We start from the raw sequence: 21,627 nt of genomic DNA, 5'->3' as shown, positions 1-21,627 counted from the left end.
ATGAACCGAGCCTGGGCAGTGTTCAAGGCTCACCCGTACATCGGTAACGTTTTGGGATACACAACCCTGTTTGCCTCTGCTGACCTCATACAGCAAAGCCTGCTGGGAGGGAAGCCTGCTGCCATCTCCACATCAGAGGATTCACTGCAGTCGAGCAGCGCAGTTGGCATCGACTGGTGTCAGACAGGACGAGTGGCGACTGTTGGCTTCTGTTTCCATGCCAACTTCAACTACCACTGGCTGAGAGCACTGGAGAGAATGTTACCGGGCAGCAGAGTCAGGATGGTGACAGCGAAGGTGGTGTTGGATCAACTGATCGCTGCTCCTCTCACCATCAGTGCCTTTTATATTGGTGTGTTACACTGTATTTCACACTAAAACTAAACCATTGACCAGTCCCAAATTGACGTCATTCTTTTCCAGATACAATGTTATTAGAAAGCCTGCATCACTGTAAAATGACATTTTTTCCACAGTAAAACCAAGTTTTACAGGATTAAAATTCTTTAAGGGTCCATATTACATATGCAACAGAGATAGTGTGGCCATGGTATTGTCATTTAATCTAATGAGACCCAGTAATGCATTTTTTCTTCTGTAGGGGACAAGAGTTTGACAGCTTTACAAAAAAAAAAAAAAGATGTCCACTGCAAAAACATTCCATAAAAAAAAGATGCGTCTGAAAAAGCTGAAATAAGGCAGTAATTTTACATTAAAAAGGCCTAAACTTTTACTTTTTATTCATGACTACACTTTTAATTGCTACTTCTTAACTGCTAATATTATTTCATATATACTAGACCTGGTTTTCCCAAACTTACAGTTGGAACCCAAAATAGGTTGAGTCCACACAGTTTGTTTGTTTGTGCAGGGAGCAAAACCTCAGTTACAAAAAATATTAAAATAACAGCCAGCTTTACATTTTAGGTTTGAGTTTTCTGGAGAACAAAGATGACATTCTCGAAGACTGGAGACAAAAATTTCTGACATCTTACAAGGTAGGCTACACTACCATGTCCTTTTTAGACCCATTACACCCTGTACTAAATCTGTCTGTTGTTTTTTTCACTCAGGCAGGAGTGGTGTATTGGTCAACGATGCAGGTGAGAATCCTCTCAATCTTCTGGCTGCACAAAGGACACATAAGCTGTACATGCAGAGGTGTATAATGAGTGTCAGTGTGCTATTTAACATCTTAAATATCCTTTCAGGCGGTGAACTTTGCCCTCGTCCCCCCTGTGGCTCGAACAGTGTTTCTGGGAGGCATTGCGTTAACGTTCACAATCTTCCTGTGTCACTTCAGACAACGAGGTGCACAAAAACAATGAAACTTCTACTTCACACAGTGTAACTTTTAATAAAATGATTGTAATTTCAGTAATGTTTAATTTTGTAATGATTTTTGGGTGCGGCTCATATGACATCATGTAAACTTTGTTAAATGGCAGTGTTAATATACAGTGAATACAAATACGGAAAATATTAATACAACAATGCAAATGTTCTTGTGAGAACATACTGAACAGCAGAGATGTTACAACCTGATTTAACTGTTGTTTCAATATGTCATCTACTGGAAAAAGCAGGTCTTACAATAGGCTGATATATTTTCCAACTGATTGAGTTAAAAGAAGGGGATTTTTTTTACTTGTTGTTTACTGTGAATTCTTTCTGTAGCTCATTTTTTCACATTTATTACTGACCAGATGCATTGTTTTTGTATCATTGAACTTCACTTGTTGTAATAAAGTCTTTGCCCTGTAATTTACAGTGGCAGCTGTGGTGCAGTAATGCAGACAAGAAATAAAGGTTTAATTTTCTGCTGTCGTGTGTCCATGACAAAATGAATACCAAACTTCTGCAAAATTGTTTTTATGGGAAACTATATAAATGCTTTTAAATTGATGGAATATCTAGACTGCAGACAGGCCTGTTCAGAACCTGCACTCTTCTATCTCAGCCATGCTGTTGTAATAGGTCTTGTGTGCAGTTAAGCATTATCTTGTTGAAATATGCAAAGCCGTCCGTAAGAAGACATCATCCAGATGAGGGAATATTTGTCTCTAAAACCTGTCCGTAGCTTTCAACATTGATGCACTTTTGCAGATGTGTAAACTGCTCATTCTGTAGGCACTAATGCACCCCTATATGAGGGCTGTTCAATAAGTTCATGGCCTCACCCAGAACAGAACAACACAGACTGATAATTTATATTTTATTTTTCAACATAATCTCCATTTACAGCAATGCACTTGGTCCATCAATGTTCAAGCATCACTATCCCATCACGAAAGAATGTAACATCCTGTATTATAACAACCAGTATTTCTGGGTGAGGCCATGAACTTATTGAACAGCCCTCGTACCATCAGATACACAGGGTTTTCAGCTGAGCTCTGATAATAACTTGGATGATCACACATCTCTTTAGATCAGAGGATGCACCATCCAGTGGTTTCCAAAAAGAATTTAAAATTTGGATTTGTCTGATCACAGAACAGTTTTCCACTTTATCTTAATCAATTTTAAATGAGCTTTGTCCTAGAGAGAAGACAGCATTGTTTCTGGATCATGTTCCCAAACAACTTCTTTACATGACTGAATTTGTAGATTGTGATTTCTGAAGGAGTTCCTGAGTACATAGAATGATTTCTGTCAGAATTATGACTGGTTTTAAAGCACTCTTGCCTGGAATGCCTGAAGAACACAGCAATCCAACATAGATTTTCACCCTTATAACTTGCATGGAGAAATGTCTCTAGATACTCTGAATTTTTAAAAATTATATTATGCACTGTAGATAATGAAATATTCAAAGTCTTCACAATTTTACATTGGGAGCATTATTCTGAAATGGTTCCCTAATTTGTATACACAGTTTTTCACAGAATGGTGAACCTCTGCTCATCCAAGATGGTCTTTCTTCACCCAGTTAATGTCCATGGCCAATGTCCATGATTTTTCAGTTAAAAAAAAAATAGATATGTTTGTCTTTTATATTAAGAATCAGAATCACGTTTATTGCCATGTCAGTAAACAGGGTTCACATGACTAGGAATTTGCTTCAGTGGTGAACACAATATAATTTATGAGATTTACTCATCATTGCATTCTGTTTTTATTTATAATTCACAAAATTTCTCAATTTTTTTGGATTTTGGGGTTGTAAATATATTCTTATTCAAGTGATATTATTGGTTATTTTGGGAAACAGTGAAATAAACATATTTGGGGGAAATATAATTTTTGGAAGTTGTTGGTTTGCATTTTATCAATTGGCATGCAACTTCTGGGGGAACCAGGCTGAAGATAATATAATGATAACTAAAATAACAGTTTAATTGCAATACTCATCAACTAGTTCTTCATCTATCTGGTATGAGTATGATTCCATTGTCTGGAAGAACTGCTAACCTATATGAAAAATTATTTTTTAAAAATAGTCCTTTTTCTTGGGGAGATTGAATTTATACTTAAGAAAAGTCTAGATAATAGTTGTGCATGTTTGTCAATTCGTTTATTACAAGAAACTCAAGCAGTTGTGTGTGTTATAACCACTAGAGGCGCCATCCTGAATCATCGGGGTTCATTTAACGGAAGTGCTTGGAGTTCAACCAATCAGAGAGCCAAGATTTCAGCGCACTGTTTATCGCGAGACCTCGGCCCGTCCTTTTCCCTTTTCGCTCTGATTCCAAGATGGTAGGTACTGCTAGTAGAAATTTTAAACCACCTTACCCTGACTATCCACGGTCATCCTCTTAATTAAAACATCCTGTCGTCTCAACGGCCCCATATACTTGTTCTGGGTGCTGTTTACGTAGCATTGAAGCAATGATTTGGTGATATTATGCTTTGTACTTCATATTAGCTTACCCCTTCGGATCCGACGTAAGTGCTGCCCAGGCAGTAGATTCACGATAGTAAATTGAGCAGAAACAAGCCTCGAAAACTATCCAAAGTACGGAGTATGTTGCAAGTACATGGTGTCTAACTACACCAACGTAATGTCCGTTCAATAATGTTAATTTAAGTCATTCATGTGAGGTGTAGGATTGTTTGGTGATAGCAGTCGGTGATCGCAGTGTCAACGTGTTAACCGGCCCCAGATGTATGGCGAACTGCAAATGAATTAACTGAGAAATATGTTTTTATGGTGTTGTATGTAAACTTGTTCATAGTTTAATGGTGAAACACCCGTTATTTCGTAACATTATGTTGAAATATTCAGTGCTGGGGCCTGGATACCGGTGTGACCCTGCCTCTGCTGGAGTCTTGATCTAAGGTGTATAATGTATAATTGCAATTGTTTTCATTTACTTTTCAAGGGAGTTGACATCAGACACAACAAAGACCGTAAGGTGCACAGGAAAGAGCCAAAGAGCCAGGATATTTATCTGAGGCTCCTGGTCAAGGTAATTGGCATTCGCAGTATTGAACATTCATTATGTCATTTTGTGTCTGCATTACATCCATGCCTGTTTACACACATTTCTAATCTGACTGCTGGTTGGTTGTAGCTGTACAGGTTTCTGGCCCGCCGCTCTAATGCTCCTTTCAACAAGGTTGTCCTGAGAAGGCTCTTCATGAGCAGGACCAACAGGCCTCCAATCTCTGTTTCTCGTCTGGTAAGTTTTTTCTCATGCTGTATAATGTTAATGGCACATTATCACTTTGTATGACAGTTCAGTTTAGACATGGTAACCCTGGAGTCAGTTTAATACGCTAAAAACTGAGCTAATGGTCGTGTTTCCACAAGGACAGTTGTATCATCAGTATAAATCTGATGTAGTTGTCATTGTGATGAGTGTGTGCTCCTGTGTGGTTCAATTTAGATGCTGCTTGCCATTATTCCAATACTTGATGTATAGAAATTTGCTAGTGACTCATGTGCCTGTTTAGAAGTACAAAATAAACTAAATATATTCCTAGTATTTCTCATCTAGCAACTGACTGTTCACGACACTTGTTATTGTGCATTCTTTTACCATTAATTGTGCTTTTGTGTGTGTTGGTTTGTTTTTATTGGTTTACTATTTAGTTACACTGTGCAAGATACTAATGTCTTTTTTCCGTCTTGTATTAATGATCTGTTGTGTATTCATTATGGGTTTTGACAATCAAGTGCCTAGGAGATTATTCCTAGTTCTAACAGTACTAACAGTACCGGTGTAAAAGTATAAAACTCTGCATATAAGTAGATTTGACTTGACTAATGTTAATGTTGTTTTGCTCAGATCCGTAAGATGAAGTTGCCTGGCCGTGAGAACAGAATTGCTGTTGTTGTGGGAACAGTAACTGATGATGTCAGGATTCAGGATATTCCCAAACTCAAGGTAAACCCTCTTTCACCTAAAGAACCAGGACTTACATGTTAACTGAGGGTTCACACTTCTTTATGCTGTGAATTTGTTGATGTCTTTAGAAAATCCTACTGACTTTTTTGTTGGTTTATAGATCTGTGCTCTGAGGGTTACTGATGGTGCCCGCCGCAGGATCCTGAAGTCTGGTGGTCAGGTGATGACCTTTGACCAGCTGGCCTTGGCTTCTCCCAAAGGACAGGGCACCGTGCTGCTGTCAGGTAACCTTACATTCAACTAATAACCACAACAGGGATGCAAAAGCAAGGATTGGTTCTAGTACTAGTATTAGTAGTAACCCTAACCCTAGTGTATTACCAGTACATGGAGTTACGTGTGTAAGCACCTTGGCATCACACTACATGTATGTGTGACGTGATACACACATCAAGAGTGCAGTGAACGCTGTAGTATGGTAGTTCGTTCAAATGTGTTTATTGATACCTAAAATTATTTTTTATATGTTGCCAAATTAAGTTTTGCACAGCTTGTATTATCCTTTTCATTTCAAAACAAGAGGTTATGTGGAATGTGTGGTGCGAGGTTGTTAAAATTAAACCTTTTGGTAAAATGGTTTCATCATTTTGCAAGATAATTTGTTCTCAAGCATAGTGTGGATATCTTTCATGTGTCCAAAGATTAAACATAGTTTGATCAAAATCTAGTGTTGAAGGTTAAGATAATTAATTATGGTTCTTTTTTTGTTGGCATCTTTCATGCTCATTTATTTATATAAAAAAGCTTAACTTCATAATTCTGTAGCATTGTGTGGAACTTGAATTGGTTATTTCAGCAGGTTATGTGGTAGAATTATTTTTTCAATCATAATGTTTGTTCCTCAGGACCCCGTAAAGCCAGACAGGTGTACAGGCATTTTGGAAAAGCCCCTGGAACCCCTCACAGCCACACCAAGTATGTGTACAGTTGTTTATGGAAAAAATGCTTTCTTACCATTTTGCAGATTAGAGATGCACTTCATCCATACTGTGTGCCCTACTTTGTGTGTCATTGTAACACAACATTGGGCTGTGTCTCATCTTGCTCTCGTCATCCGGCATTTCTTTGTTTCTTTCAATCTGTGCCCTTTTCTCCTTCCTTTTCTCTGTCTGCGTCGGTTTCAAAAGAGAATAAAAATAGGTGCAGTGTTAAAATGTACCTGGACTCTAACTTGGCTTCCTTCCTACTGCTTAATTTACTTAAATGTTACCAATTGTCTTGCTGTGATGACAAAAATTAAATCTTTAAACTATAGACATGGACTTCAAAGGCCCTGGATTGAGTCCAATGGAATATATTTGTTGCATAGCATTGCAAATCTGTTCCCAAGTTAACTTGTCAAATATGCCTAAAAATATATGAAACAGCCTTAAATGGCTTCTCAGTCTTATAAATAAGGAAGTTCACTACAGCACTCCCTATACAAGTATTTTTTTTTTTGTAGATTGTGCTCTGTAAGGTTATGTATTTAAGTTATTACAGGGAGAAATGGTCACTCAGAACATTAATCCTCAACATTTTAGTTTATACAAACCACACAGGAGCTCCTGAAATGTTGAGTTGGTGAATATGGTCATGTTTCTCTGAGATAATTCCAAAGATAAACTGGAAATGTAGAATGGATAAGTGTTGACGTTAACACGAGACTGTTTTGTTGCGAGTGCTTGTAGAAAAGACGAATATGAATATTAACACTTGACGTTGTTTTCTCACATTACTAATGCCTAGAGTATTCAGTGTGCCTTAGTATCTGAATTTTTGGAACAAGTGTAACTTTGTATTTGATAACCAGAATATCTGTTAAATATTTTATCCCAGAAGTAATTTCAGTCGTTTTTATTGAGTTTAAAGTAGTAAGTGTGGTGTGTTAGAAAATGTTGAAGATGTGGCACTGATTTTTCTTTGATAATAAATGAATCTTCTTTTCTTTAGGCCCTACGTCCGCTCCAAGGGCAGGAAGTTCGAGAGAGCTCGTGGTCGCAGAGCCAGCCGTGGCTACAAGAACTAGTCTGTCTTTTTGTTTTTCATGCAATCTGATACAAATAAAAGATTGGCTCAAGAGAACGACCCGTGTTTTGTGTCTAATTTTAAGCCTGTAGACCCTTGAAACCCCCTGGCCCTTACATTGTTATACACAGTAACTTGTTTATATGAGATAACATGCTGGTCCATATCAAAGCGCTGGAACAGAGCCAACATACCTGAACTTACAACGTCATTTCAATGGCTCAGCCTTTGTTTTCCATCTATGGAGTTTTTATGTAAAGGTGACATCAGAAATCTGTTTTGTTGCTGGGTATTGATAACTGTTGTCCTGGAAAGAAATGACTTGGCCAGGAAGTTGTGGTCTGTCAATGATTGGAGAATGTCGGTGGGTGTTGCAATGTTTTCCTTATCGCCATTGGATTTCCTCTCCGCCGCTCAAAGCTGCCGCTACTGCGTCTCCGGGCTCAGACGCTTCCTGCACCGTGCCACAGCGTTCAGAGCTAGCGACTCGTGAGAGGGGAGACAAGATGAGGTAATTTGGGATTTACACATTTGCTGTATTATACTCTAGTCGGTTCCGAACCACAGTTTTGGCCACAAGTTGTCCGATTTTCGTCGTCCCTCGGGAATATTCGGTTTTAACAGGCGTTAGCTGACGTTGTCATCTAATCTAATGTTATCTAGTCTACTTTGGACCTCATGGAGCTTGACATAAATTAGATGTATTACACCAAAGAGAGGCTTATGGCCCACCCATATTTATATCTGCTCAGTTTTAGAGGAATTTGGCTTTAGGATGGTCTCAAGTTGTCATAAACTTGGGTTACACCTTAGCAAGCCAACAGCTAGCCGTGGCTAACTGACACCGCTGTACTGCGCTTGTCAGGCAGCAGTTTACAGTAGCTAGCTTCTGACGTTGTATCATAACATAAGCTAGCGTTTGCTTTCACATTGATTTATTTATGTCGGACAACTTTGAAATCTTACAGCTTCTTAGTAACAATTTCAGGCAACACGACCACTGTGAAATAGTCTTACTGTATGCCCTGCCACAGTTAAACTAAGTGGCAAGTAAACTTAGCTAGCGACTGGCTTTTTAACCTGGTAGCTAATGTTGAAGATAGCCTCGGTGAAAGTTTACAGACCTTAGCTTCAACTTCACATTGATTACCATGTATTATGCTGTTAACGCCTCTATGAACCGTATATACACGCACATCGAGGTTACTGTACTTTCAGGCTATGCTTAACTACTCAAACCCGCCCAAAATACCCCGAAGTCACTCAACAGCAGCCTCATTGTGTGGAAGACAAATTTAGCCTGCTGATATTATTATTTCTGGGTGTCCCCGCCCTGCATTTCAAGGACGTAAGGTGCAACAATGGGCATCAGTGAGGTCCTTTTTGTATGTTTTATCAGTTCAGGACATCAGCCAAGTATTGATTTTGTCTGCACCACTGCTTACATAATGTTTCCTGGCTATAAAACTTAAAAGCCGCTAGGTAAAACTTTATTAATTTAGGGTGTCATGGTATTAACTACGTCTCACAGAGATAGTGCAGATGTTGCACTTTGATGCAACAATGTCTGGAGCTTATGAGGACCCGGACTTGGGTGACCTTAAGATTTCAGATGACTTTAACCCATCATGCACAGCACTTGATTGTATTATAACCCACCTTAAAATTGTGAAAGTGTTATAAAAATGACTTCCAAATATTGTGTCTAATATCACGCAAATATGTCGTCATTACATTTTTCCTAATGTGTTTGGATCATTGTAATTGCTTTAAGATTATTAAGTAAGATTATTAAAAGCGAATAAGAATTACAAAATCCTCAAAATTCCAGCACAATTCCTGTCAGCTGTTGTTGAAATCTTGATCCTAGAATTGTGAAAGAGACACTGTGTTCCTACATAGTGTTGGACAAATCCCTGAATATGAAAATACAACTTACTTGTGGTCATTTCAGGCTGCCTTTCATATAAAATAGTGGTGTCTCAGCATGGCTGTTGAGGATGTGTGACTTTGAGTCATAACACTTTAGTCAAGATGCACCTAGGTCAAGGCACATGATGGAACATGTATTGCTTCATCATCTAATCTCTTCCTCTTATCGTAACAGTACCGCTTGGTGCTTATTCTCCTGTAATCGTGAAAGTGCGATATAGGTATATTGACCTTTGCACACTGAAGTTGCCTAAGGGGAATTCTTGTCTGTCACCTCAAAACCCATCTGTGGTTGGATCAGCCTAATGCTCAAGTGCTGTTATTTGTCTTCATACAGGAACAGAGATCTGTGGGAGGGAACGTGAGGCTGACTCAAGGACATTTGCCATGACATAGACCAAGGATTCAACCAGAACTGTCCCCTTGTTTGTCTTTTGTTTTGTTTGTTTCTTTTTTTTTCTTTTTGTTGTTGTTTGGAGTTCATCTGTCTTAACTTGTTCACCCTCCTCTTGTGGAGAGCAGATATTGGAGTCAGCCAGTAGTATTTGTTTGAATGAAACTTGGATATATCATACTGCTGTCTGAAGGCTGGCCCTTTCACTCTACTCATCACCCTCTCATATATCACTGAGACTTAAGATAGCAATAGAGGTATCAAAGGTCTTGACAAAGCCTGCACTTATCATATCTTTGTGGCATTGATTACATTTCAGCCAGCACTTACATTTATGATATTTTACAGAAGTCTTTACATTAATTTAATTTGTTGTAGCCTCCTTGTCGTAAGCAAGGTGTGTTGGTTTGTTTGTCTTACTTATACTTAATGATTAAGTTTTACAGTGCAACTTTTAGTTTTATCAATTTGTGTAATTATTTAAGGAAGTATTTGTTGATGTTGCGTAGCTGCTCTGCTGCCTTTTGTTGTTTATTCAACTGGTAGCTTTAAGTTGTATTGCATATCTTTTTTTTTACTTATGCAATTTTGTGCTGATCTAGTAGTGGTATATGTACTTTTTAAAAATTTTTCTTTGAATATGTTAAAGTGTTGCCTCCATTTTTAAACTGGCAGTAAACTGTAGAAGCTGACATCTTTTCATGTCAAACTGTGACAGAAGGACTGGTCTTCAGCTGGTCCCATCTTCACTGGATAAATACGCTAAGCAGAAAAACCTCAAAACTGGAAGCAGTTTTTCAAATGAAGATACTTCTGAAATGGACTGACGGGAACAGAAACTGAACGCTCGTTTTGTGGCGTTAGCTTTGAAAAAAACAAGCACTGAAGGAAGAATAACTTTCAGGGACAAAGTTCTCAGACTGTATTAAGAAGCCTTTAGATTTTCCCTGAAAATTTTGCAGAGTTGCCAAATTCCACTTTTGAAGCTTTTGGTGAGGATCCCACCACACACTTGTTAGAGACACAGTAGACTGAATTTTTCCTGTTAACCTTGTCCAGTTTAGTATAGAGGATGCGATCACCAGAACCGTCTTCACCCTCCCCAGCAGAAGCTCTCCTTCATGGTCAGTTTGCCAGCTGGGGGTCAGGCAGTAACAGCAACAATAACAGCTGCCCCAACAGCCCTGGTGGTCCAGGGGGGCTCTCCCCTGCTGCATCCCCTACTCCAGCTCTGGCCTCCAACTATGCCTTGACCCTCACACACACCCATATACACATCCAGCGCCTGTCTCCACGGCCGGGAAAGGAAGCCCGTCTCCTGCTGCCTTTATCAGAGCTTGTGGGTTGCAGCTGCCCTCGTGCCCCTGCACCCCCTCTCCTGGTGCTGTATTGGTATCCACCAGGCAAACGACGAAAGGGCATTTCACGGCGCAGGCAGGTGAGGGCCTACCTGGCAGAAAGTAGGCCTGAAGCTGAGAGGTGGTCCGCTGCTGTGCAATGTCTACTCAGAGGTGTGACCGTCACTGCTGACACAGGTAAGTGCGGGTTTTACTGGAGACTTCTATGTGCAGTTTGAATGGTGGTTCCTGGTTGGCTTTAACTAGACTGAAGTACTGTTTGCAGTACCATGTAATCCTTCTACCTGTTAACATAGTGAGACAGTACTTTTATAGTTTAAGGTTTGTGTAACCTGTGCCTAAATATTCAGGTTTTTTCAGACACAGCTGTTTAGGGTCCTCGTATATAATGTTAGAATTATGCACTTGACAATACAAAATTGCATAATCTACATGAGAATTTCATTCTAGTTACTATCGCTTCTAAATTAACAAATCAGTTACAAACGAATGATTAAATTTTAGTGCATTTATCAGCAATGAACAGTATCTCCTTGCTTTTAAAAAAGAACAAAAACATGCAAATGTTTGCAATAATTTTTTGTTTACTCATCCAGTTGTCTTATGTTGATTATCACCTAATGATATTTTTATTCACTGATGTGTATTTTGATTTTTTTTCTGGCTGAGGTTTTGATAAGAAAAAAAGAACAGTGCCTTTCCTCTGTTTTTGACCTTTTTTAAATAAAAGGGAATGATCACTGATTTACCATTAATATTTGATAAATGATTCTAATAATATAGGACTTGTTTTCAATAGCAATAGATTTGGGGGATTTTCTTTTTCTCTTTGAATAAGTCCTTGAATGTTGTTAACTTCATGAAACCACATTGTATTATATGACATCCTGGTTTATACCTACTGTGTAAAACTTAACTAAGTGTATCCAAATGTCACAGTGAGGTAGTGGGTTATTTAATAAAACAAACAAAAAACAGGATTATTGTATTAGGATTATGCTGAGTATTTTGTTAGGACTTTGTTTATGTCACATTGGTACCTTTGTTTTTGGGGAGCTTTATTTATACAATGCTTGACTTGTGTCTTTCTTTGGCCTTATCTACCCTACACACACAGAGTTTGTATCATTCAGTGTCAAATGAAGCGACAGACAGGGTGGGTCGCTGTAGTCCGCCACCCCTTTCCACACACTTTATCCCCCTACCCAAAACCAAACAGATAAAAAGGACCCATGTTTACTTTTCAATGCATGGATACCTTTTCTCACTATTGCCTATTTGCCCCAGATTTCACAAGCATCTCCCATCTTTTCTTGTCTCTTTCTTTCTTTATTGATGTAATCTTGAAGCATCTCTTTGTTGTTTTGTCATTTTTTGAGTCACTTGCCCCACCATATTCCTGCAGTACTGATGAATCTGTCATTTGGTGCTTTTCCCTTGTCTGGCCTGACTCTTTCATATTTACTTCTGTTAGGGTTACATCTGTTTCTGTTCTATTTTGTTTACATAGCTTTAATTCTTTGACATTTTGCTCTTCAGGTTTTTTGTGTCACCTCCTGTTTTATTTGTGCAAAGTTTTATGCTGACATCATTGCACAGAATAATTGCATGCATTGATTTCATTGTATTTCTGTGCAGTTTCTTGCATGCTCCTGGATTATGTGAGATCTTTATCATCACCCCCTTTCCCAGCATCTGTTATGTTACATCTACAATATATTTATTATTCTTAGATACATATTCAATGCCAATTAAACAGAGTTTATTCATATTTTCCATTTCAAACTTCCATACTTTTTCAGTTAAAAATCATGTATTTTAAGATTCAGTAGTTGTCTGTTTGGCGGGTTACATTTTCACTGTGTATTTTCTTATGTTGCTAAATATTTGTCAGAAGATGGTAGGCAGTTAATGTAGCTCATAGAAATAAATTACTATCAAACACTGGATGATAGTCAGGGGCAGAGGCAGCTCTGTGGAGGAGTGTGCACTCATACGTGATAGGCCATACTTTTTACCTTGTTTTCAATAATATCAAGGTTACTGTGGCCTATGCTCTCTCACATACTGGTAAGCATTTTGGCTGCACTTATTGTTCCTCCAAACACCATGGACATATTCCTTTTTTTCTCTTTTCTCTCTTTTACCAGTGCTAGTGAAAGACTAAAGATGAGAAGTGTTCTGTTTTATTGCAGTGAAGTTTGATATACAATAAAGATAATTACATGATAATAATTCACTTCTGTAGCCAGAGATTGTGTTTTACTGCCATGTTTTGTTTCATTTCATACTGAATGATCCTTCTGCACTTTGCCATCTGAGTGTAAGTGATTAGTAGATGCTGGCTCAGCAGCAGCATTTTGCAGCGTGAAGTACTGAAGGTCCAGTGAGGTGAAATAAAGGAATCATGATTGAATACATTCATAGTCCATGGTTAGGCATCATTGTAATAAAGCTCTGTTACATCCCAGTGGGCTGTCTCTGAAAATGCATCAAACTTCTAGTTCTTTGTGTTTTGACCCCAGTAGTTTATACTAATTCCTGCTCTTTTTTCATACAGAATTTTCAAGAAGTCTGCTACCTCGTCCCAGGCGACTACTGTTATTGGTCAATCCCTTTAGCGGGCGAGGCCAGGCAATGCAGTGGTGTCAGACCCACATCCTGCCAATGATTAGAGAAGCAAACATCAGCTACAACCTTATACAGACAGGTAACACAGCAGGCCTGCATTAACACAAAGCTTTGACATAAATTGTGCATATGATGCATATAACCACTGCTACATCACTGGATTTTCTGCAGAGCGTCAGAACCATGCCAGGGAACTTATCAGAGAAATATCTCTCCCAGAGTGGGATGGTATCATCATAGTTTCTGGAGATGGCCTGCTGCATGAGGTGCGTAATGTTTTTGCTGGCTGAAACATGTAGTGTTACATTCTTAACTTGTACAGCATGTTCTTCCTGTGTTGTGGTGTTTTGCTTACTGATAGGATTTTCTGAATATGCTCTGTTCATGTAGGTGATTAATGGGCTGATGGAGCGTCCTGACTGGGAACAAGCAATAAAAACACCTGTTGGCATTCTGCCTTGTGGCTCTGGGAATGCACTAGCTGGCTCCATCAACCACCATGCAGGGTAATCATTTCTGTTTAAGCAGATAGTCAGCTCTGTAAATACAAAATGTGCTAAGCAGATTAATACGCCTCCTCTTTCCTCTCTGTCTAATCAGTTCTTACGTTTATTTTTGATGATAGTTCACCAGAATTTTCAGCGTTTTGATCCAATCACACGTTTGATGCGTCATCCTCATCAACGTGATGCCGACATTCTTAAATACAAACTCAAAGATTATAGCTTTCATATGTAACTTGATTTGTTTATGTACATGAAATGAGGTTTATTCCAAATTGATAAGCTTCTTTTCTTTTACTATAACTGTGTAGTATTGTTGTTAAGTCCTGAAATTTAGTCCTGGATCTCACATATAGACATATTGTTGTTTATCTGTTTGTACAGTGTCTCTATCTTTTTTTTTTTTCAGGAGAGTTGTTGTCTTTTTTTATCGCCCTTAGGTATGACATGTGCCTTCGGGAACCCCTCCTTTTGAACTGCTGCTTCTTGCTCTGTCGAGGCGGTGTCCGACCCATGGACCTGGTCTCCGTGACAACAAGCCCCCCTCCCTCAAATAACAGTCGTCCTTTGGCCCCCAAAAGACTGTTTTCGTTCCTTTCTGTTGCCTGGGGCTTTGTGTCTGATGTGGACATTGAGAGTGAGAGGTGAGTATGGGAGATGCTGTAGCTTTAAAATATGACAATCTTTTCTTGGAAGAACAAAAAGTCTTTGTTCAGTTTGCCTAAGAAAAAAATGCAACTTTGTAGCACTGTAATGTGTCACATCAACATTTAAATACATTTACAGTTTGCAACAAAGATACAAACCTGCCATTTAAGGGGTAAATTTTGGTGAAAAACATGAAGAAGAAACAAGTTCTGACACTGTTTTATCAAGGGGTAAAATACGTGAATGTTTACAGCAACATTAAAACATGCACATCAGGTTTAATCACATATTAAATATATTCAGATATTCAGTGTTATTAGAATCACTGTAGGCTCAAAATATTGACTGAAAGAGTTTACAGCACAAGAAAATGATGCAGACTAAAGATCTTTTCACCCCCCCTACCATAGGGCTGTAAATAGATCTGAAAACTTTTCATCTGCTACTGAAGGAAAAATGTGATCTTGACTAAATCGAGCATGCTGATTCCAAATCTTTATAATTTACAATTTTGCAAATAAATAAAGAAAGGTCCGCACAACCTGTGAGCTCCCAAAACATTTATTAAACCACAGGGCCCGAAACATCATGTGGTTTAATTAATGTTTTGGGAGCTCACAGGTTGTGTGGACATTCCTTTATTTTTTTCATTGTTTTTTTGGGATCCTGCACACCTCTTATTCTTTGGATGTACATGTTGATCACCTCTCTTCATAATTTACAATTTTGCACCATCGCCTTTTGTTGTGTATTCACAATCTGAGGACAATATTTATTTTATTTATTTATTCAACCTTTATTTTACCAGGTAGGTCAATTGAGAACCAGTTCTGTTTTACAATGACGACCGAGCCAAGAGGCAACATAGTAGGCAGATAAAGATAATATGTGATAAACTAGTCAAATATGCTTATAGATATGAACACAGAAGCCCTGTATGCTAAGTTGCAGACCCTTGATCTTGTATTTATGGGTTGTGCATTGAAACATCATACTATTAAGAGCATGTAGGCTAAAAAATACACAGTTCATACAGTTTATTTGGTGTTTTTTCAAAATTGCTGTTTTTAATTTCAGTCATTGTCTTGCACATCCCCTAGAGGCAGTTTACCCCACATTGCAGGAAACATTCTAAGAATTTCTTCACTGTAGGAAAATTCTGTTTTTTCTCCCTTTAATTAACCTCTTGTTTTTTTAACTTCTGTGTAGCAAGCACCTTATTCTGCTAGTTAGTTTTTTATTTAGTTTGGCAAATGGATTTACTTCACTTTATGTCTTTCCAGGTATCGTGGCCTGGGCTCTGCTCGCTTTACCCTGGGCACCCTTGTGCGCATAGCCTCTCTTCGATCTTACAAGGGTCGTCTTTCATACTTGCCTCCATCTATTGTGACCACATCACCAGATGCCACCCCTCCTCCGCCACGGAGACCCCTCTCCCGCAGTATCACAGAAGGCCTGGAGGGCTTTTGCAAAACTCCAATTCATCGCACCTGTTCTGACATGGGCATCAGCGAACAAAGGAGCCTGCGCAGGGGTGAAGGCGAGAGGGAAAAGGAGGAAAGGCAGAGAGAGAGGGAGAGGAGAAGAGAGAGGGCCCGGGGAGGAGGAACTGGTGTGGTGAGGGCGAGCAGCCTGGCAGAGGACAGGGAGAGGGAGGGGGAGGTGGAGATGGAAGCGGAAGAGGAGATGTCAGGGACATGTTCGGAGAGGTCAGGGACCAGTTCAGAATCAAATGAAAGGTTGGCAGGCATCAAGGATGAAAGGGAAGACGACGGAAGAGTAGAACAAGACTCGAGTGAAATGGAGGAAGAGGATCGGGGGAGGGATGGGGAAGGCAGTGCTGGTTCTGTAGAGGGGGAGGGAGTATTGCGTGCAAGAGAGCTTGGTGAGAGCTACGGGGTCGACATGGGGCGGGAAGCAGATGAAGAGCCAGAGGGCAGTTTTACTTACCAAGATAGTCTTCAAGAAGCCAGGCAGACACTGAGGAAGAATTCAGCCCCTTCGAGCCAGATTGCCAGCACCCTGTTCAGCCAGCCCCTCAGTCAGGAGGTAGACCCAGACTCGAGCACCTCATATGGGGTCGAGGACATGGATCTGAACGGAACCTACTTTCAGAAAGAAACATACCCACTGGACGTCGCTCGTGAGCGAGCTCTGACCATCTCCTCTCCCTTTCGTCACTCTCCCTTCTCTTACAAACCCAAAACCCTGGACCAGAACCAGAATGCCTCCCGGCCTAGGCCTCTCTCCCTCCTCCAGCACTCCCACTCAAACTCCCTCCCCCCGAAACTTCCTTCTCTCTCTCTGTCTCTTTCTCCCACTCCCCCCTCTTCTCCATCATGTGCCTCCCCACACTCCTCCTCATACCTTGTTCCCCGCCCTAACACACCAAACTCCACCTCCCCTTCACCCTTACGCACACCGTCCTCATCTTTTAACTTTGACATTGCTGAGCCAGCAGGACCAATGAAGAACCGTCCTTTCTCACTGCCTTTAAACCTCCCTAGGGATGACTTGTTACCCCCTCTTGACCAACCTCTTCCGACCAGAGACTGGGTCACTATTGAAGGGGACTTTGTCCTGGTCTTGGCCCTTTATCAGACCCATCTCGGGGCTGACCTCCATGCTGCACCCCAGGCCAGATTTGATGATGGCCTAATCCACCTGACTTTTGTGCGGGCTGGAATCTCCAGAGCCACTTTGCTGAGGCTGTTCTTTGCCATGGAAAGAGGAACTCACCACTCCGTCAGCTCACCCTATGTGAGCCACGTTACCTGCAGAGCCTTTAGGCTGCAGCCCTTGTCTACACGGGGAACACTCACTGTGGATGGAGAACTGGTTCCTTATGGACCGCTTCAAGCACAGGTGAGAAAGAAGAAAATTTGAGCTTGTCAGTGCAGTGTGTAGAGATAGTAGCTCCCTGGATAATACAGGACATTGAAGTCCAGTTCAGACCAAGGATTCACGTTGAGACAAAATCGTTTAGGATACTGCAGGAAGCTGCAGAGTGTGAAGTGGTGCGTCTCAGCTTGATTCAAGGTGATTGAAGGTATTACATGCATTCAGCTTTTAAAGTTGCCATGGTCTGGTTATAGAACACATCGTTTGTTTTTCTCAGTATCTATGTGCTGCACCTCACCTAGTGCAAAGCAGCATTATTTTCAGCCTATCCCCTAATGTAATTCTGTATTGATTGCCAAGTTTTTTCCACTTCGAGGTGATATTCACATTTTTTGCCTGTGTTTTCTCTGTTCCACCAGTGCTATAAATGCTACTGTATCAAATAGGGATGCACCAAATACAAAATTCTGAACCAATAACAATATTTAAAATAACAATTTGGCTGAGAATTAATGCCTGTTTTTTCTGTTGTTTTGTTTTTGTGTATATTTAAAGACACAACAAGTTATTATGAGCTACAAAACCCAAAAAGCTGGCAGTTAGAAAGAAAATACTGAATTAAGAAGCATGCAGAATAAAAAACAGAATTGTTGGTGTAGAAGACATGCACCATAGTTTCAAAAGGTCTTGTGAATCTTTGGTCTAAACAGAGCTATAGGTTATTGACTCCCTTGATACAATACTACATAAAGCAAAGTCATGCAGGTGAAACTGATAGATTGATGTTTAAGGCAAAAATGATTCAGTTATTTCAGACATTTTCACACTTTGGTTAACATGTTTCTGTGCAGACTTATTATCTCAATCCCCTCAGGATTATGTAGTTCAGGTGTTAGTGTCATGTCCAATGTGTTATTTTGTTGTTAATGGATTGTTTTCTGATTTCCTACAGGTTCATCCTTCCATGTCTCGTCTCATTGTTGGTGACTCTGGAGTGAAGATTACTAGATTCTGATCAGGGATTGGTTGATCTGATTGACAGATACAGCACTCTACTCAATTATGTAATCTCTGTTGCCATGTATGCTTTGAGGGAAAGAGGGATCAGCATCTGAGAGACTTAAAATAGCCTGGATTGCAGAAACTGCTTTTCTGGGGTTTAATGAAAGGGATAACCCACCGAGCCACGCATCATTGGAGCACGACTGCAGGGATTAATAGTGAATTTGAAAATGGATGAAAAATGCGCCTCATTGCACAGCTGTTGGATTACACTCAGCATACCCTGAGAAGCATGAAAACTGCACAGCCTGGGATAAAAATAGGGAAGAACAATCGAATGTCGAAGGATTTTTTTGTGCAGATAGTGCATGTGTCGGATGTATACACAGTAGTATGCATGCAGAGAAGCACTACCTGATTTTTGCCTTACAGTGAGATGGAGAGAAATCAGAAAAATTTAAAGTTGTCCTTAAAAATAAAATGCTATAAGACACATTGAGATTCACTGGGCCAGTCCCATAGAAATCCTCCCCAACCTTCCATCTTCTACCTTATCTTAAATCCTTAATGTTTAGTGTCAAAACTTACGTCCCTCAAAGGAATGCCTTATCTGCTACTGGATGATGTATCTCTTGTGACTTTGCCCTTTCTGATTTACATAAGAAATTTAAATCTACTTAATCTCTATCCACCTATCAGAGTATCCGTCCACTTCATGAGAGAAAAGCTAAGCTTAAATGTTTAGACATATTGATAGAACCACTGTATTGTTATCTCTGAGCACGCTGTTCTCCGCTGCTAAGCATCAGTAGACAAGAATGTGGACATTAGTACACTTAAATGACCCTAGTGTTCTTGCAAATGATTTAATATACAGCAGCATCATGAGGCTTTTCAGAGTCATAGCAGTAATGGAACTGTTGAACGGTGACCATTACATTTGTGCATATCTGCCTGCATTTATTAATAAATTGATGCACGATTATGATGTCAGTGATATCAGACTTTAAAACATATTGGGCATAACAATGTCTGAACAAATCAAACTTCTTTGTTAGACTTAATTTCAAAGAAATCCATCAGATTCACATATTTTAACCCTCAGCACTCTTTGTGTTTACAGAATATCACTCTGTTAATAGCAGTCTTGGAGAGTAATCTGAGTATCATTACATACATCCGTTTATTTTGCACAATAACTGAAGTTAATGCAGTACAGAAAATCACAACACTAGATTAAGGAGAAGTTTTTAAATGAGTCTAAACAGAAACAGCTTTTATTTTCGAAAACCGTCTGGACACTAAAATTAATGGATCACAGCTCACCCTTGATATGAAAAATTAAAAAAAATTTAAACAAAGGACAGAATATTCTGGAGGTTTTTTTAAAATTATTTTTTAGAGGCTAAATAAGGCAAAAGTAATTCGATCATGAAAAACTTTCACTGTGAGAAAACATGAGTCACACTAAATGATGAACTTCTATTGATTTGGCATAAGGATAAAGATCTTTGAAAATGATGATGGTTGTTCCAGATTAAATTATGTGGCAGAATTCTACAGGATACCTTTTTTTTAAAATGAAAAACAAACCTGCTGATATTCTTTGTCAGGGCAATAGATGAATTATTAGCATGTGCATTGTATCAATCAATCAGGAAGATCATACGCAGACTCTGCTCGAGTTGTCATCATCATACTGTATGTGTTGATCATACCTGGACAAATCAATGCCTTTATATTACAAGCCTGTAACTTCTGGCTGTTGGTCATAAACTGTTCAATTCTGACCGCACGGGGTTGGAGTAAAATGCTTTTGCTCCACAGGCTGTCATTTTTTTTGTTTTGTTTTGTTTTTTGGCTTTTTAAAGCACACAATGCAGCTAGTCTACCACAATTACACTGTGCTTACACAGCTACCGAATGTGAGTTCATTTTGAGTCTAGGTTTGTAAACATTACCAAATAGAAGAATCAATATACACTTTGAATGGAGTTATTGCCAAAATGTTTACTTTTGATGTTAAGAGGCTAGTTTAAAGTTTACCTTCCTAAATATTTGGTGTCTATGGCCGTAGCTTGGACCATGGTGTTATAGACCAATTTATTATGACAATGTCAGGGTTTAACCCCTAAATTGATAATGCTATTAAGATGTTTGTAGTGGACTGCCTGTAAGTACATTGTAATTATTACTAAAACTATGAAAGATATACAATGTACAGTTAATAGTTATATATGGTTTTGAATAAATGTAACTCAATACATTTGTCCGGAGCAAATCTACTGTATTCTTGTCTTCTGTCACATCATTGTCTTAAATCACCAACCTGAATATTTTGTGTGATATGAACAGAGGGGTGTTAATTTATCAGATTATATTAGGTTGGTATCTTTTGTTGAATCTAATCAGCACATAGGTTGATGCTCATCTTAAACCTCTTTAATCACACTATGCTAATTCCACAAAGAACTTAAAAAAAAAAAAAAATGTTAAGCAATTTCACTACACGAATGAATGTCTCCTTCACAGTGTCATTTCTTAAATAAAAAAGTCTTGAAATGAATTGTGTAATAGATGTGCCATTTGATAAAGGCTTTGAAGTTTAACTTTTTGTGTAGAAGTAGTTATGGTAGAAGATATTTACTTATGGAAGTAAATATCTGACTGAGGCAGTGTTTGGTTATTAAAATGGGCAGTGAACTGTAAAAACAACAAACTTCTCTGAATATTATGTAAGTAGAAAAAATATTGTCTGTCAATTGGTTATCATATGAAAGGGTTTTATTCCTTTTCTGTGTATTTCCAACTAGATAAACTGGTTTTGTTTTTATACAGACACATTTATATAGAAGCTTTTTCATGTAGTTATAAATAGTAAATAGGATGTGTATAGTGTCTAAATCTAGATACACTGAAATAATTTGCTTTAATCAGCGCTGTTTACCATATAATTG

General features: G+C 39.0%; 3 protein-coding genes across 3 annotated transcripts; all 3 read left to right on the top strand.

Moving 5' to 3' along the window:
- LOC115435791 (mpv17-like protein) lies at nt 1–1,328 on the top strand. The gene is made up of 4 exons (XM_030158407.1): nt 1–352; nt 928–998; nt 1,074–1,103; nt 1,212–1,328. The coding sequence occupies exons 1-4, from the start codon at nt 1–3 to the stop codon at nt 1,326–1,328; spliced, it is 570 nt and encodes a 189-aa protein (XP_030014267.1).
- A 2,272-nt stretch (nt 1,329–3,600) lies between these two features.
- Nucleotides 3,601–7,415, top strand: rpl18 (ribosomal protein L18). The gene is made up of 7 exons (XM_030159033.1): nt 3,601–3,699; nt 4,326–4,412; nt 4,518–4,625; nt 5,235–5,333; nt 5,455–5,578; nt 6,200–6,269; nt 7,287–7,415. Exons 1-7 carry the CDS (start codon nt 3,697–3,699, stop codon nt 7,360–7,362), a joined length of 567 nt encoding a protein of 188 aa, XP_030014893.1. The 5' UTR covers nt 3,601–3,696; the 3' UTR covers nt 7,363–7,415.
- Nucleotides 7,416–7,737: 322 nt separating this feature from the next.
- Nucleotides 7,738–21,236, top strand: sphk2 (sphingosine kinase 2). The gene is made up of 8 exons (XM_030158523.1): nt 7,738–7,872; nt 9,631–11,222; nt 13,606–13,755; nt 13,848–13,942; nt 14,067–14,182; nt 14,620–14,823; nt 16,111–17,692; nt 18,621–21,236. The coding sequence occupies exons 2-8, from the start codon at nt 10,760–10,762 to the stop codon at nt 18,681–18,683; spliced, it is 2,673 nt and encodes an 890-aa protein (XP_030014383.1). The 5' UTR covers nt 7,738–7,872; nt 9,631–10,759; the 3' UTR covers nt 18,684–21,236.
- Nucleotides 21,237–21,627: the final 391 nt, after the last annotated feature.

This window comes from Sphaeramia orbicularis, chromosome 16, assembly GCF_902148855.1.
Source record: "Sphaeramia orbicularis chromosome 16, fSphaOr1.1, whole genome shotgun sequence".
In the NCBI taxonomy this organism is placed as follows: Eukaryota; Metazoa; Chordata; class Actinopteri; order Kurtiformes; family Apogonidae; genus Sphaeramia; species Sphaeramia orbicularis.
This window is presented reverse-complemented; position numbering and strand designations above follow the sequence as displayed.